Source organism: Dryobates pubescens, chromosome 10 (assembly GCF_014839835.1).
Source record: "Dryobates pubescens isolate bDryPub1 chromosome 10, bDryPub1.pri, whole genome shotgun sequence".
Classification (NCBI taxonomy): domain Eukaryota; kingdom Metazoa; phylum Chordata; class Aves; order Piciformes; family Picidae; genus Dryobates; species Dryobates pubescens.
This window is the reverse complement of record NC_071621.1, coordinates 26,154,964-26,171,693: the sequence shown is the minus strand read 5'-3', so window position 1 is coordinate 26,171,693 and position 16,730 is coordinate 26,154,964. Positions and strand designations below refer to the sequence as shown.

Sequence of the window (16,730 nt, the reverse complement as noted above, 5' to 3'; positions counted from 1 at the left end):
TCTGTTGTCAATAGGTAATGTGTAAATCTGTTGATGAAATCTGAATGCATATATACATCATTTAAATAGCAAGTCAGGCAAAATCCAAATAAATCAGCTTTTTAATGATAGCAACACAGTTTCTCTGTAGGGCCATTTTCATATTTGGACATTTTGGTACTTGCTTTTCTGAAAGGGGCTATATTCATATCTGTATGGAGCATTGATCTAGCATTTGCCAGAGTGGTGAGGTGCCTGAATGAGAAGCCTTGGGTGCAGTTCTCACCTGTGACACAGTCCTAATCAGTGCTCTTAGTTTTATGTTATACTTCCTCAAAGCTGTCTGAAATTTGCTTTGTTTCTAAAAAGGGGGAAAAAAATATCTAAAACCATTTTCTTATATTTTTTAGATCAGGGCTGTCAGACCCCTCGATCAAAAATAACAGTAAGTACATATATTTAATATATCATAATTTCAAGTGTGAGATCCTGGTGACATAAAGGGATGCTATTAGAAAACAAAATACAGTGTCTTTCAATGAAACTCATCTATTGAGTTTTTTAGTCTTCATAACAGAAGTTCAAATTAAATCTTTTAATGTTCATATTTTCACTGTCTTCTGGGAAATCAAGTCATCAGCCATGTATTTGGGATCTATAGCACATGAAAATACTGCTTAAGTTGATCCACAAACTCTTACATTTATTACAGGATCATAGAATGGTTTGGGTTGGAAGGTCATCTAGTCCAACTGCCCTGCATGAGCAGGGACCTCCTCCACTAGATCAGGTTGCTCAGAGCGTTGCTGAGCCTGACCTTGAGTTATCTCCAAGGACAGGGCCTTGACTGTCTCCCTGGGCAACCTATTCCAGTGTTCTATCACCCTCATGGTAAAGAACTGTTTAGGTGTATTAATTGTGTATAGAAAAGGAAGATAATTTCACTGATCTGTTAGAATAAGGTTATATCTCAGCATTCAAAAAACTGAAAATAAAGCCTTAGGTCTGTAGTTATAATTCATAAGAGTAGAATAATTGATAGAATAGGAATAGGAATAGACCAGACCAGGCTGGTCTATCACCCAACACCATCTAATCAACTAAACCATGGCACCAAGTGCCTCATCCAGTCTCTTCTTAAACACCTCCAGTGATGGTGACTCCACCACCTCCCTAGGCAGCCCATTCCAATGGCCAATCACTCTTTCTGTGAACAACTTCTTCCTAACATCCAGCCTAAACCTCCCCTGGTGCACCTTGAGACTGTGTCCTCTTGTTCTGGTGCTGGTTGCCTGGGAGAAGAGATCAATCCCCTCCTGGCTACAACCTCCCTTCAGGTAGTTGTAGACAGCAATACGGTCTCCCCTGAGCCTTCTCTTCGCCAGGCTAAGCAACTCCAGCTCCCTTGGCCTCTCCTCATAGGGCTTGAGCTCCAAACCCCTCCCCAGCTTTGTTGCCCTTCTCTGTACACGTTCCAGCAACTGAACATCTTTCCTAAACTGGGGGGCCCAGAACTGGACACAGGACTCAAGGTGTGGCCTAACCAGTGCTGAGTACAGGGGCAGAATGACTTCCCTGCTCCTGCTGGCCACACTATTCCTGATCCAGGCCAGGATGCCTTTGGCCTTCTTGGCCACCTGGGCACACTGCTGTTAAGCCTACTATCAGCCACCACTCTCTGGGCTCGGCTCTCCAGCCAGTTCCTAACCCAGTGCAGAGTGCTGGTGTCCAAGCTGACTTTGCTGCAGGTGGCAGAGCGGGGAAGCATAACCTTTTGGAGGAATCCTGTCTGGGAGGGTGGGGGTCATGAGTGGAACAACAGCCTTCATTTTGAGTTTGAGTTTTTGTCAATTTGTCAAAAGTACTATTACCATTTTCTGTTGTTAGCTTACTATGTTTTCTGTGAAACTTAGTTTTATTTTGCTTGTCTCATGGAAAATCTCAGCAGTAGTTTTTCCATGGGAAAAATTGACTTTCATTGTTAATATGTATAGGCTTCTGTGAGGTAAATCTTCGATTTAAGTGCAAGTATTTTGATGGGACTATAAAATACACTAATGAAAAACATAGAAAATAAGATTGCTTAGGTAACTGGAGACATCAGGCGAACAACTGTTGTAACAGAGGGAGGTTTAGATTGGACATTAAGAAAAACTTCTTTACTGAGAAAGCAGTGAGCCATTTGAACAGGCTGCCCAGGGAGGTGGTGCAGTTGCCTTCCCTGGAGGTGTTCAAGGAGGCTGTATATGTGGCACTTTAGGATTTAGTTTAGTGGTCATGGTAGTTGGGTTACAGTTGGACTCGGTCTTAAAGGTCTTTTCCAACCTTAATGATTCTGTGATAAATTCTAATTACATTAGTTGTGTCCATGCATTTTTAAAGGTAATATCAAAGCTATTTGTAATACAGCTGGATTAGGGATTTTCTATATTTTAGAAGGTGTATGCCTCTTACAGGCTCCTGCTGTTCTTATGACTTGACTTTCCATATTTAAAAGGATGCATGAGGCTAATCTTACTACATATGATCAAATAAAAGTGACAGTCTGTTTCTTAAATTGGACTCTAAAACAGGTGCTCGGGGATGGAAACCATGGCTGGAACAAGAGGGTCCTTACCTGCTGACTGTAGTGATTAAGTTTGAGCATTAAGTGATGTTCCCCAAAATATTTTTTGTTGTCACTGTTGTAGACCCAGCAGGGGGAGCTCGAAGTTTGTATGTGAGGTATTAAAAAATTGTTTAGAGATAATATTTTTACTTAGAAATAACTCAGTTTTAAAGAATGTGATCTTTGGATAACATAGTTAAAGAAGGTTAGACCTTGAGCCAGAAGTTTGTTATACTACTTAGAGTGAATTCTTTTTACAGAACTTGTTAAGGTGCTAGCCCCAAAATGCAGAATAACTTGCAATTAAAGAATAATACTTGCTGCAGTTGCATTGTGCTGTGGTGATCTTCCTCTTCAGCATTTCATATATGAAAAGTATCAACTGATACGGTAAATCAAGAGCTTTGTGTTAAAATCAGAGTGGTACAACAGCACATTCTCTCTGATCTGCTCGTCTCTAGGGCTCAGCACCACCACCTTCTCCAACACCAAACAGAGAAATGAAGAACAAGGCAGTCCTCTGCAAGCCTTTGACAATGACAAAAGCCACGTATTGTAAACCTCATATGCAGACAAAATCTTGTCAGACAGGTAACTTGAACTGTAGTGGAACTTACACTTTTCTTCATTGTAAACTTTTATAACTGTTACTGTCTTGAAACATATTGCAAATACTCCACTTCTTTTTCATAAACTGCAGGAGTAAAATACATTTAAGTACCTGGCAGTGTTTGCCTTTTTATTTTTTTCTTTTAATAGAAGATGATTGGAAAAAAGAGTATGTCCCAGTGCCTATTCCTGTACCTGTCTATGTCCCGGTGCCTATGAACATGTATAGTCAAACTGTTCCTGTTCCTACAACGATTCCTGTTCCTGTAAGTGAGACTTCAGATTCATTTTTTATTTGGTATCCATTCATATGCATGTGTGGGACCACTTTGTGTTGTTGACTGCTCTTAGTCTGGTCAACCTAAAGGATTGCAGGATGCTCTGGCACTATGTATTGAAAAGCATTAGAAATTTGACAGTGGCGCTTAGTTTCTAAGTAACAATCGGGAAATCTACTGCCTACTTTCAGTGCAAAAATTTTGTGCTGCCAAGCTTCTTAGGAACAACTCTGAATTACACTTTCGAGTTTCCTGAATGAGCATTCGACAGTAAGATTTATTCTGCTGAGGGTGAAACTGAAACATTGTGTTGGGGAGAGATGACAGAGTGGGATAAACAGAAGGAAGGAAGAAAAGAAAAGGAACAAAATGAATCTTGTGCCAGCAAAAGAAAATAATAAGTTAAATTTGTTATGCACCAAATCTCATCCAAGTGGTGGGCAAAAACCTCTGAATTCCTATAATTCCATGTTTCACAAGCAAGCCACTGAAACAGGGTGCTGATTTGTCCAAACTGTTAGACTGAAATTATAGTCAGACAGATTTGAAGCTCCAAAATCCCTTCTGTTTTTACTTTGATTCACTATATTTCACTGGGTTTTTTTTCTGTATCTTTTCTCGCTTTCCTTTTGTTCTCAATCATTTGTACTGTTTAGATTTGTTTGGTTTTTTACCTAACACTTTCTGTTATCCCTCAGTGAAGTGATATTTTTCTAATCTATATTAACCCTGGTTTTCAGAAGCTGCATACAGTTTGTTTCTGTGTTGACTGCTGCTGCCGTTTTGTTGCAGCATGGGGTTTTTTTTCTGATTATCTCTTCTCCCCTGTCTGCATAGGTGCCAGTTCCAATTTTCTTGCCCACTACTCTGGATAACAGTGAGAAAATCCTTGCAGCAGTAGAAGACCTGAGGGGGAAAGTACCCTCAAATTCTCTGGAAACTGAGCTACTGAACTTGTCAGGAGTGGTACCTGACCATGATGGAAAGAATGAAAATTCGGATGTGACGAGTGAGTTTCTTACTGAGGTTTTGACTCTTTGGAGTGCTAGGGTGCATGTGTTGGTGTTTGTGAATCAAGAAAAGGGTTGGGATTTTTATTTTAAGGAAAGATTCTTTGAGTATGGCAGTGCTGTTACTGAGTTCTTACCCTAACTTGAAATCTTAATTACTGAAGTGTTTTTTAAAGGTCATTTCAGCAGATTTGAAATACAGAAAATTTTCTGAAGTCTGTTGTGTGACTTCAGCAAGCTGTACCAGACATTTGTCTTTAAAAATAAAAGTATTCCCTTTGCTTGTGCCAGCTTCTTGGCTGATAGCAAGAGTCATTCAAGACTGCAGGCACAGGTTTTTATTACAGCATAATTAAATTAATAACAACAACAACAACAATAATAATAATAATAAACCAAAACCCACACCACACCAAAACCCCACATGCAAATCCATTCTTTCTTCCAGAAAAATTCAAATAGGAAGTTTAGGGAAGCTGATCTCCACAGCTGTGTGGACACAGGAGGTATATCTGAACAAAGTGGAATATGACAGGCATATGATCTCCTTGTAGTAACATCTTGTTCAGCTCATTTTATGTTAGGGGAAGCCAGGACTGTTAAAAGTATTTCACAAGTGTGACTGGGCAACAAAACAAGGTGACTTAATGATGTTTTCGGTTGATCCTGAACTGTATTTATTATCTATTTGATGATAGTAATGCATCAGCTGATAATTCACTGGGGGGGTTTGATGCGGAAAGGGCTCATCACACCCCCTCACCTTAAAGCAAAGAACTGTGACACAGCCTTAGAGCTGAACATCAAAAAATTTTTCATGAGGTATTTTCACAGTGCCCCTCTTCCTGGGTTCTGCCTGCTGAAATTTTCAAGTCTCTTCTGTATACTCCTAGGAGAATTTGCCTTCTCTTCCAAACACTAACTTCTAAGGGTCTTCCTTGACTTGGGTTAAATTGTTTTGGTTTTCTTTATTTTGTTTTGGTTTTTTTTTCAAGTTCTTTCAACAGATGTTTCAAAGGGTGTTTATAAGTGACATGAACTTAGAACATGAACATAGGAGAGCCATGGTGCTGTATTCCCAGGAGACTTACTGTTTTCCAAACTTTTGCTATTCCCTCACTAAAGCTGTGCAGTATGGTAGTGCTGCATGGTTATCATTTGTGGTTCCTTGTTCTCTTTTGCTAGGTAGAGGTAGCTGAATAAGTAGATAGATGGGATCAGAGTTTGCTTGTTTGCAGAAAACTGAATTTGGAGACATCTCTGCCAGAAGCTGGAACGTGATCAAGCTTTGGTTTCTCTGTCTCCCTGTTTGCCATGTTTGCTTTTATAGGATCTCTTTCACGAACTTGAAAGTCTGTTCTGTTGTGGGCAGAATCATGTAGAAAAATAGACAGGTTTGTAAAGCTTGTTTTGAATTCTGCTTGGTTGATGTGATCCAGATGTGCCAGTATTTTATTTTCTATATAAGGACTTTGCTGACTCACTTTAAGGAAGAAGGACAGATGGACTATTATCTTTTCTGTTTGAAGGAGATCAGATTGGAGAAGTAAATCTGCGATCCCAAGGACAATGGATTGTGATGAGCAGAACAAGCAGCCCTAGAACCATTTAGCCTCTAAATGTTCTAATCCATGTGTTGGTTAAAATAATGAGAGGTTTGCCTTTCCTTTTGTTTTTTTCTTCTTCAGGTGTGATAGTTGAGTCAAATCTACTAAACTCAGAAACAGAGGCACAGACAAGCTTGCCTGATGTTCCATATGAACCAGACCTTGATATTGAAATAGACTTTCCAAGAGGTATTTCTTCTGTCATTGTAATAAATACTTTAAAATAAACATTGTGGGCGCTGTATTTTTGTCTCATCCTTTCAGAGGAGCTTTATCTGATTGCAAGATCCACTTGACTGAATATGAGGTAAAACTTTGCCATGTCTTTAGGGCCTTCTGATTTAGTTCATCTTTCTAAGTGCAGAGTTTGTAACAGAATGCAAAAAAAAAGGAGAATTAACCTTTCACAATCTTGGCCTCACCACTTGGTTTTGGATGTGGATTTAGAAAAGCTGTTTGAAACACTCAAAGGCTTAGATGGCCTTAGATGGAATAGACTAATAAACACATTCTTCAGTCACCAGGTGTTTCTATGGAAAATGGTTGTTTAGATCAGAAGTGCCAAAAGGGTAAATTTCCCACTTAGGTTTGTAGAAAATCGCAGGCTGGTATGCTGCATGTAACTTGTGTTACCTCTTAGTATCTTGTTAATGTCCATACCTGTATCTGAAAAAGGCAGTGTTACTTGAATTAGCAGGAACATCACTACTTTGAGACCTTTCCAGAGAGAAGGTCTTAGTTTTATGGGCTGCAATTTCTACCACTCTACAGAATGCAGGCAGTGGTGTCAAATGTTTCCTTGTAACACAAATTAATCAATGCAAGAACCCTGAAATTTCCTGGTTGTAGCTGGTGTCTCCCTTGACACAGCTTCTCTTGAACATAAAACTGTCATTCCTCCCCCAGATAGCTTCTGATTTTGGAAGTCTCCTTTTGCCTGTTGTCATCAATAACCTGCACACAGGATGCCCAGACTTGGTTTCTCATTTTAGTGTATGTTTAATTTAAAGATCAAGTCTAGGGATTAGCATGACCTTAGTCTCAGGAAGTTTATTAGCCATATGCATACTATGTTTTTAACTCCTTGTTATAAGTGGAACTTGGTACATGAGGGGAAAAAAGGACCATGGAAGAAAGAAAATTAAGTGGAATGGTAAATAGCAGATTTAAGGGCTTCTGAGATAAGATTGTTTGTGGTAGCAAGAGAAGGACTGAACCATTTTAAATGATGTTTTGAGCAGTAAGGTGGTGAAATGCAAGTATCAGAAGGGCATTCAGATTTGAGTGAAGACATTGTTGGATGGCTAAAACGAGGCATGAGTCATGTTCAGTAAAATAAATGAAGGTGGAACTTGCAACATTTAATCCATTCATATGTTGTCTCATTCTGCTGTATTGCCTGTAGTAGTCCTTCATCATACCCTTGAAAAGTTAAGCAAATAGTGTTTTGACATGTTGCCATATACCTATTTAACAAAATTACTGTTACCCCCATCGTGAGCTAGACCTTTAGCACTTGTATAAATGCGGGCTAAAACTAGTTTCTCTGAGTTTACATGTTGATTCTTAATGTTTTTAACCGAGTATAATGTGCTGTATGAAATAAAAAACATCAATATAAATGATGGAAATGTACAAAGGAAAGTGCACATAGTAAGTTGCATTTTTATGCACTCTTGGCCCCTCATTCCCACCCTGCCTTAAACTTCTTACTACCAAAGACTACCGAGGCAGGAGAAATTATGTAAGGGTCTGTAGTAAGTAGTGCTGCTTGAAATAGTGTTTGAAAATGTGGAGCATTATGTCCTTTACAGTTTATTTAGAGATAAACATTTTGGCTTGCTTTCAAAATAACAGATGGATTTCCTCTTACTGAAATCCAGTCTTTGGTGATGTTTAGATGTATGCTTTTACAGACCCTTTACATTACTGCACACTGGTATAGTTCATTGTTTTTTTTTAAAGCCCAGATTATTTTTTAAGTGTTTAGAAATAAGTTCTGCTAATGTATTTCCAGCAACTGAGGAGCTTGATACAGAAAATGAGTTTCTGTTGCCTCCTGTTTTTGGAGAAGAATACGAGGAACAGCCAAGACCACGGCCCAAAAAGAAGGTAATCTTGTCATGTTATTCACATTTAAGTGGGCAAAAATAAGGTAGGGTTGGGTTGATTCTTCAGTTCTCATACTGCTCTAAAACAAGTTACTGCCTATTCATACATAATATCTCTATGATGTAAATTGGTATTTTTCACCTTCTATTTCAACAAAGCTGTCTTGGTTTAATTTGATGGCAGACTAGAAAAATGTTGGCGTTACCATGGCTTATGATGGGAGCTATAGCATCTCCTATAAAAAATAGGGGTTTTTAAAAAAACATTTTTATTTGCTTGTATTTTTTCCAGATTTTATCCCCAGTTGAAAATCTTAGTTTAGACATGGCAAATAAATTAGCCATATTCTTTCATATAGAAGGAAACTAACAGGAAATAGAGTTTCTAGTGCCTGCCACAAAGCTGAAATGGTTTCGTTGCAGTAACTGCAGTACATATCACAGGTTTAGAAAAAACAACCAACTTCTAATAAAACTTCCTAAGAACAAATGTGTCCTTTTAGTTTTTAATTTGGAGTCTGAACTGTTGGTATTACCTGGTGCATATTATCCACATACCGACTACTGGATGTGCTTTAATGTGGGACTGATGCTGTCTTTTCCATTCATGAGCCTAAAAGTCGACCATCTGATACAGATTTGTAGCATCTTCAACTTCCAGAGCATTAACACAATGAAATCCTATAAATACATGGAATTATATGGTTCATCATCTGATGATGACAGTATAGCCAGTATGGCAAATTACTCTGTTAAGAACCAGTTTGAAAGGTGAATTAGAAACATCTGTCATCTTAAGTAAATACTGTCCTCAGAAGTAGTTAGAACTACCTACTGAACCAAGCGTCTGTTTCTGTACACTGAACATTTGGTCAGTAGTTCAGTCTGCGGCTTGCTTACTCTGCCCAGCTTCTGTGTTGCTGCTGTTGTTGGCTGTCAGCAGTGGTAACCTCTTTGTTTCAATGGCAGGGGGTGAAGAGGAAAGCGGTGTCAGGATACCAGTCTCATGATGACAGCTCTGAAAACTCAGAGTGTAGTTTCCCCTTCAAATACGCCTATGGTGTCAATGCGTGGAAGCACTGGGTAAAGTCTCGCTGTTTAGATGAAGAGCTTCCAGAATTAGAGGAACTGAAATCAAGTAAGTGCTTCAAAAATTCTGGCATACAGATTCTTATTTGTTAGGGAGAATAGCTGTACTTGTCTGATTTTTTTTTTCCAGCTGAAATGTTTGTAGAAGTTTTCACACATCCCTGACGGTCCACAATGACTGGGATTATTTTACCACTGATGGTTTTTTTCCTTTCTTTTCCCTACTTGGTTCAAAATACTGGGCCTCACACTTCTCATACAAGCCAAGACAGCACCTTTCTGACTCTTTTGACTTTTCCTGACTATTTTGTTTGCATCCTGGTTTTCTTTGTATTCTAACTCACCTTGTAGTTCACACCTCTTTTGGACTTCTGCATTGCAAGGGATGGGCATCCTAATCTTTGTCCTGGAAAGAGATAATCATCTGAGGCTGCATTACGTGACTGTGGTGCTCTGACACAAGGTGGCCTTTGCTGCCATGGAGCCTTGCAGCTCTTCCCAAAACACTCCTCTGCATGTACATTTGTACTGGGAGGGAAAAGAGAGATTGCTGCTACTCCTGCTCTTCAGCTCTCACATGCATCTTAGCACCCTCGTGTTATGCTCTCGGATCCTTGGAAATTGCCATTTCCCCCGGAGGTCTGACTCTACAGCAGTGTCTTCACTTCAGCGTCTTGGGCCACTTCCGTGTCATCCTCAGCTGTGCATGGCAGTACCTTTCTCAGTGGGTGATACCGCATTTGGTGAACTCAAGTTTACTTTAGTAGCCTTGTTTATTATAATAGCAACTTAGCATTTGAACTACTTAGTGCATTTAGACTTGTTCATTGGTTGGTAGGGAGAACATGAAGCGAGTTTCCCATTTTCCAGTCCAAAAATACCCCACCCCACAATCACCATGTAATAATTCTGTTGTATAATGCAGCATTTTTTCTCTATTTTACAGCAAAGTCTGTGAAATTAAAGGAAGATCTATTATCACATACTTCAGCTGAGCTAAACTATGGGTTGACACATTTTGTCAATGAAATTCGAAGGCCAAATGGAGAGAGCTATGCACCTGACAGCATCTATTATCTGTGTCTTGGGATTCAGGAGGTTAGTAGAGGCTGTAGAGATGAGAAACAGAGCTGCTGATCTGACTGTAACCCATTTCAGTGCAAGAATGAAGATAGTGTGGATTTATTGGCTATGAGCTATTCTTAATATAATGGCTGCAACCAGAAACACAGAGAGACTGCTGTGTAAATCACATTGTAGAAAGCCGTCTGTATAGAAAATGAGTTTGCAGACCTATCCTGAAAACTCAAAAGCACACTGGTATAGTGTAATAATTTGATGTTCTTGCTGGGTTAAAGCAGGACATTTGCAGTCTAAAATGACAGTATTTCCAAATGCTGCACTTCATTTTGTTTGCTAAAGATGACTTAAAAACAGAGTGAAACAAGGCTCAAGCTCTAAATGCTTTCCTAATTCAGTTACTTAATATATAGTAGAAATAAGCTATTTGAAGTGTCTTTTGGGGGGACTCTGATTTACTGAATATTGCAGACTGTTAACAGGCAGGCTTTTTTTGGTAGAGCAAAGGAAATTCTGCTGTACTGTCTTATGCACAAACCCTGCCCCTGAATTGTAATTATAGGGGATTGTGAAGATAAAGGGCAACAGCTCAGACGTACTGTATGTGAGGGCAATAACGTATCACTGGGTAATTAGAAAAGCTGTTCCACAGATAATCTTTTAAGCAGAAAATGTATTAATTTTTGGTACATAAAGCAAAATCATGGATTTAAAAAACAGTGTTCAGAGATGAGAACAGAAAATTTCACTCAAGTAAAAAGGCAATAACAAATACGTGGACTCTGGAAAGCAAACTATTCACAGGCTTTGCAGTCCTGCTTAAACTGTTTTGTACTTAAGGCAGAGGATTTGAATCAAACAGCAAATTTGTAAATCAAAATCTTACTAAAAATGGTAGGTCCACTATTTTTTCTGTATTGCAAGTAAGCAAAGTTAAGGAGTCAGTTGATATCTTTACCTCATGGTTGTAATTTGAGAAGTGAACATTCATTGTTTGACATTTTAGTCAATACTGCTGTGAGGCGTGTTTCAAATTCACTAGCTGCCTGCTTCTGCACTTGCATGGTATACTGTCTCTGTGTCTTTCTTTTGAATTGGAATACTCATATTAAGCTGATAAGCAACACAGAGAGTGATGTCTGCATTTATAAAATGAAATCCAATTAATATCTTTCTTTTTTTCACCTTTCTCTTTGTTGCCTCATCTGCTGTGAAAGCTGGTTATGTGTAAAACTTCAGGTGTGGGGACTTTTTTTAGCACCACACTATTATCATTAGCCTTTTTACACATACATAATGCTGGAACATTGGAGGAACAACTTGTGGTCATTTTTCTGTATTTATTGGTTGTATTTTGTGTCCAGTATTTAATTTTAGGTGATTTTAAAGCCCCATTTCATTGGCTTGTTTGTGCCCCTGCTATTCAGACTGGTGGGAAGACAATGCCCTGCTCTGAGGAGTTTGTATTTCACAAAAGGCAGGCAGCAAGTAAGGGACTGAAATGTGTAAGCATGTGAGCTGTCGAGGATTGCATCCAGTATCTGTGTTAATGGCAAATTGTGTGTATATGGGTATGTGTTACCCTTCTGAAGAAGCAAGTTTGAACAGTGAAGTGGTACATTAAATACAGCATAGTTGCCTTAAATGTGCAACGAAACTCCATTGCCTTCTAGTATTTCCTTAGTCTGTCCTTCTGTCTGACAACCCTGACATGGGTTCTCCTGAAAAAGAATAAATTGTCTGCTGCTCTTGCATAAAAGGTATTTGCTCTGTTTAACTCAGAAGGGGCCAAGAGGAGATTAAATTATGCTATTTAATTGTGCCAGAGATCATAAATATTTTGCTTAGAGTAAGTTTCCCTTCAAAGGAGGAGAACGTGGCAGCCACAGTTAAGAAAAAGGCACTTTTTCCCTGCACCAGGATTAACTGCACTCACTATGTCTTGAGTACAGGCTCAGGTTGGAGGTTTTCCTTGTGGGTGTGTGATATGGTTTGAGCACAGGGAAAGCACTTGGGAGTCTCAAGGTTTTAAGTTGTTCTTTTGACTTTGTAAAACAACTTATTTTCTTAAAGAAAGCACTTGGAAAATCTTTTCCATCAAACTGGTCCCTGAGTCAGATGGTACATTTTCTCAGTTCAGGTTCATTTGCACCTGAAATTGTTCTTCTTCCAGCCAGAAATGGTTCAATAATGGTTTTGATAACTTTGAAGTACTGATCCTGAAAAATACCCCACTTAAAAGTAAAGGTTGCTGCATGGATAGGCAAGCATCTAGTGGAGAGTGTTCGCCTAGAAGAAGGTGTTAGCCAGCCTCTCTCCCCTGCAGCATCATGGCCTTCATTCTTTGTCCCAGTACAGACTGAGAGGTTTGGGGGCTGGGTTTGGTTTGGTTTGATTTTTTAGCATGTGGGGTTGCTTGAGCAAAATTCAGGTTTATGGAGCTTGGTGGATGTCTACCTGGAGGTGCTGTAGGCAGTAATTCAGCCTGTTCTCCACTGTGGGACTCGGAGGCATGTCTATTTCCTTCCTGTTCACTGCAGTTTTGGTAGTTTAATTTAAGCTTAATCCTGCTCCTTCTGGAGTTTGTAGAGTAGCAGAGCACAGCATTATTGTGTGGAAATAAAGGTTTGCAGATGCTTATGGGGTATTGTGTAGAAGGGGAAACTGCAACACATAGTTATTATGTAGGCTCTACAGTGCTAATGGTCCAGGGTGCTGCACAGAATGTGTCGGAGTTTAGCCAAACACTTAACCAGGAAGTGGAAATATTGTTAGTTGAACTCTCACAGGCTTGTGCAGGAATTGGTTTCACTGCCACTGTGAGTGTTTAATGCAAACCAGATAAAAAGAAGAGTCATGGAGGAAAAATGTGACTGCAAACAGAGGAGTAAACCACCTGAAGGTTATAGTAAGCTATATTGTCTGCTCAGAATTCTTTCTAAAATCAAACCTCATCTGTGTAGAAACAAGCACATTTGGGGGACTGTTTTGCACTGAAGAATTAGTTAAATGTGTTGTATGTCTCAAGCTGCACCAGGAGAAGTTTAGGCTCGAGGTGAGGAGAAAGTTCTTCACAGAGAGAGTTGTTAGCCATTGGAATGGGTTGCCCAGGGAGGTGGTGGGGTCAGTGTGCCTGGAGGTGTTCAACAGGGGATTGGACATGGCACTTGGTGCCATGGTTTAGTAGTCATGAGGTGCTGGGTGACAGGTTGGACTTGATGATCTTTGAGGTCTTTTCCAACCTTTATGATTCTATGATAAAATAATTATCTAAATGAAGATGTGTGGGAAACTTCTAGGAAGTGTATTCATTCCATTTTGCCTTATTTTAAAACCAAGTGCAAAGATAAGGAAGGCAAGATAGACTGAACCCCCTAGTATAAACAAGTGCTGTGTTTAACATTCCTTCAAGTATGTGTACAGAAATAAACACCCTTTCCAGAAGTGAGTACACTTTTTGTGTCTTGTCACTTTTATTGCATTCCCTAACAACAGGCTTGTTCATGCAAAGATAACACTGAAATGGAAAATGTAAGAGGCCAATCCTCCATTTCTTATAAGTGCCTTCAGTGAGGATCATGTCAAATACTAGTATAACCCTCCACCATGAATTGTTGGTAAAGGTTTGAAAGGGTTTGTCTGTAAGGTCAAGAAGGTTAAGATAATTAGATTGCAGAAAAGACAGACTTCTTGCACCATCCTGTCCACAACCCATTGCTCCCACTTCTATGTTGAAGATACTTTTGGTAGTGTTCAGAGTTCTCCTTAAAAATAGAAGAATCTTGCTGAGTGTTTGGGGTTTTTTTGTCATTGTTGTTTGGATACCTAGGTGGAGGAAAAGATAAATTATTTAGTTGTTGGGTGTTTTTTTTTTAAATGATTCCCCTTTCACTGACATGGGTAATTCCAGAAGAAACTGTTAGAATTGGTCTAACTGGTTATGAGTCACAGATTAATAAATTTACAACAATAAATCATATTTGAGGTAACTTTTAACTGCGAAGCATTGGAAAAGTGTCAATGTTTTGGTTTTAGACACTGGTTTTTCATAAAGGTGCAAGCATTGTGTTGAAAGAGAATTTCATAGCACAGGATTTGTTCTAATCTGGAACTGTAAATATTGTGTCTCTCTTTTCTGTAGTATTTATATGGAAGCAATCGAAAAGACAACATATTTATTGATCCAATCTACCAGACATTTGAGCAGGAATTAAATAAAATCCTCAGAAGTTGGCAACCCAGCATACTTCCAGATGGTAATTTTCTTTCTGGTCATGTATGATTGTCATCTGTTAATAGTTTTGGTTTCTTAAGCGTGTCGATACAGACAAACAGTTTATGCATTGAACTATTAATTGATTACAAATCATAGAGATATCATCTAAAGAGTTCAGTTAGGACTCTACCTGTTCTTACTGGTTTCTTGGCAATCTGTGCTGTTGATTTTGCCACCACCTGTTAATGTTAAATTGACTATCCACTTTTTTGAAGGAGAGACAGAATAAGCAGAGGCTTTTTGGCCTGGACCTTTTACCTGAGCTAAATTTCTTTTCTGCTCATTTTTCCCTGGGTGGGAAGTATGCCAGGCAGGCAGGCAGGCATTGAGTTCTGTATGTGTGGGGCTAATGAGCTATGTATTTTTAGTCTTTCTCAGCTAGATGGGGAGGAGTCCCTGCCACGGGGCTTCAGCTCAGGAAGATCATCAGTTTCGTGGAGAGAACAGGAGTTTTCCCCAGCAGATCAATGTTGGTGCTGACTGCAGAATCCACTGTTCTTCCACCTTTCTCACACTCTTTTCTTGAATGAGGGCTTGTCCTTACCAGCCTCTTTACTCTCTCTTCTTGAGACTGCCTTTTCTCTGTATAGCTTCTGTAAAGGGCCCTCCCTGTATCCTAGTATGGTCCAGGAGTGCTTTCCAAGTGAGATACCTAGTAGTAACAGGAAGGAAGGTATAGATGTTCAGAAGCCTTGTCTGAACAGAAGAAAATGAACTCAAAAATAGACTTCTTATAAAGGGATTAAGATTAGCACCTTGATTTTTTTTTTTTTGATAACATGATTGAGCTGCATGTAAGAAATGCTGCTGTAATTCAACAGAAAAGTGTTGTGTGTGATATTGCCTCTATTTCCCAGTCTATTTCCCAGTATTTCCCAGTGACTGTCTCAAACAGTGTCTGTGTCTTTAAGCAGTGGGTTTGGGGGTGTTAACTTATAATGAAGTATGCTTATTAGAGGCTTCTGGCAGCATTTTGTTTAATTTACAATAAACAGAAACTTACTCTGTTGTATCTGGACAGTCTATGGGCTAATTCACTGTATTTTCTGTAATGTTCTTTTTTTTTAAGGATCAATATTCTCTCGAGTTGAAGAAGATTATCTTTGGAGGATTAAACAGCTAGGATCACATTCACCGGTTGCTCTTCTGAATACTCTATTCTACTTTAACACTAAGTATTTTGGCCTGAAAACAGTGGAGCAGCACTTAAGACTTTCTTTTGGCACTGTCTTTAGACAGTGGAAAAAAAATCCTCTAACTATGGAAAGCAAAGCTTGTCTTCGATATCAAGTGTCTTCCCTGTGCAGAGCTGATAGTGAAGGTACTATAGCAGTTCCAAAATAAGTATTGCAGGAGCATCTACATTGCACTTCTTTGAGGGACATCTGGGCACCTTGCCAGGAGTCAGAGGTCTGCCTTTGCATAAAGTTTAGCAGCTCTCTGCTCTCAGATCTTTAATTGGAGCGTGTAGTCCATGGAGACCACAGGGTCTCTGTGTTAAGAGATCCTTTTGAGCCCACTGGTCTCCACGCTGCGGGTTGCATTTCCAGTTTTCTGATTACATAGTCATGGTGACCACATTGTGGTACTTGGCGGGCTGCCCACTCTGGAAAGTTTGCTGGAAAATGTGAAATAACTTCAAGTTATAGATTAGATGTTGTTGATTTTCTTCTTAAAGATAAAATTACTACTGGAAAAAGGAAACATGAAGACGATGAGCCAGTATTTGAACAAATTGAAAACACGTCTGATCCAGCTAGATGTCCTGTGAAAATGTTTGAGTGCTATCTGTCCAGAAGGTAAGTGTGATACAGGGTCTGGAGTACACCAGGTACAAAAAGAAAATGCTTTGCTGTAACCTGAAGCTTACTTAAGCCAATGGAATGGATTGAGATCTTCTGAAAAAATGAAAGCAGTGAAATCTCCAGTTCTGTATCTGGAGTAGATGTGCAGAATGCATGGGAGCAGCACAATACTTCAATCTTAATTGTCAAGGTCTCCATCTGGAATAACAGTCTGAATCTTTTTTGTTGTTGTTTTGCCTGGAAACATCAAATATCTCTGCAGAGAATTACCAGCAAGG

At 39.3% G+C, this 16,730-nt stretch overlaps 1 protein-coding gene across 1 annotated transcript in view; it reads left to right on the top strand.

Annotated features, from left to right (window-relative positions):
- The window catches only part of ZMYM2 (zinc finger MYM-type containing 2), a 94,509-nt gene that overhangs the window by 74,751 nt on the left and 3,028 nt on the right, over positions 1-16,730 (top strand). Inside the window, exons 15-25 of the mRNA XM_054164568.1 lie at positions 390-424; positions 3,049-3,178; positions 3,347-3,462; positions 4,312-4,483; positions 6,173-6,280; positions 8,109-8,203; positions 9,172-9,340; positions 10,238-10,389; positions 14,513-14,627; positions 15,717-15,968; positions 16,326-16,446. Of these exons, the coding sequence (XP_054020543.1) occupies positions 390-424; positions 3,049-3,178; positions 3,347-3,462; positions 4,312-4,483; positions 6,173-6,280; positions 8,109-8,203; positions 9,172-9,340; positions 10,238-10,389; positions 14,513-14,627; positions 15,717-15,968; positions 16,326-16,446 (1,465 nt within the window). The remainder of the gene's footprint in view (positions 1-389; positions 425-3,048; positions 3,179-3,346; positions 3,463-4,311; positions 4,484-6,172; positions 6,281-8,108; positions 8,204-9,171; positions 9,341-10,237; positions 10,390-14,512; positions 14,628-15,716; positions 15,969-16,325; positions 16,447-16,730) is intronic.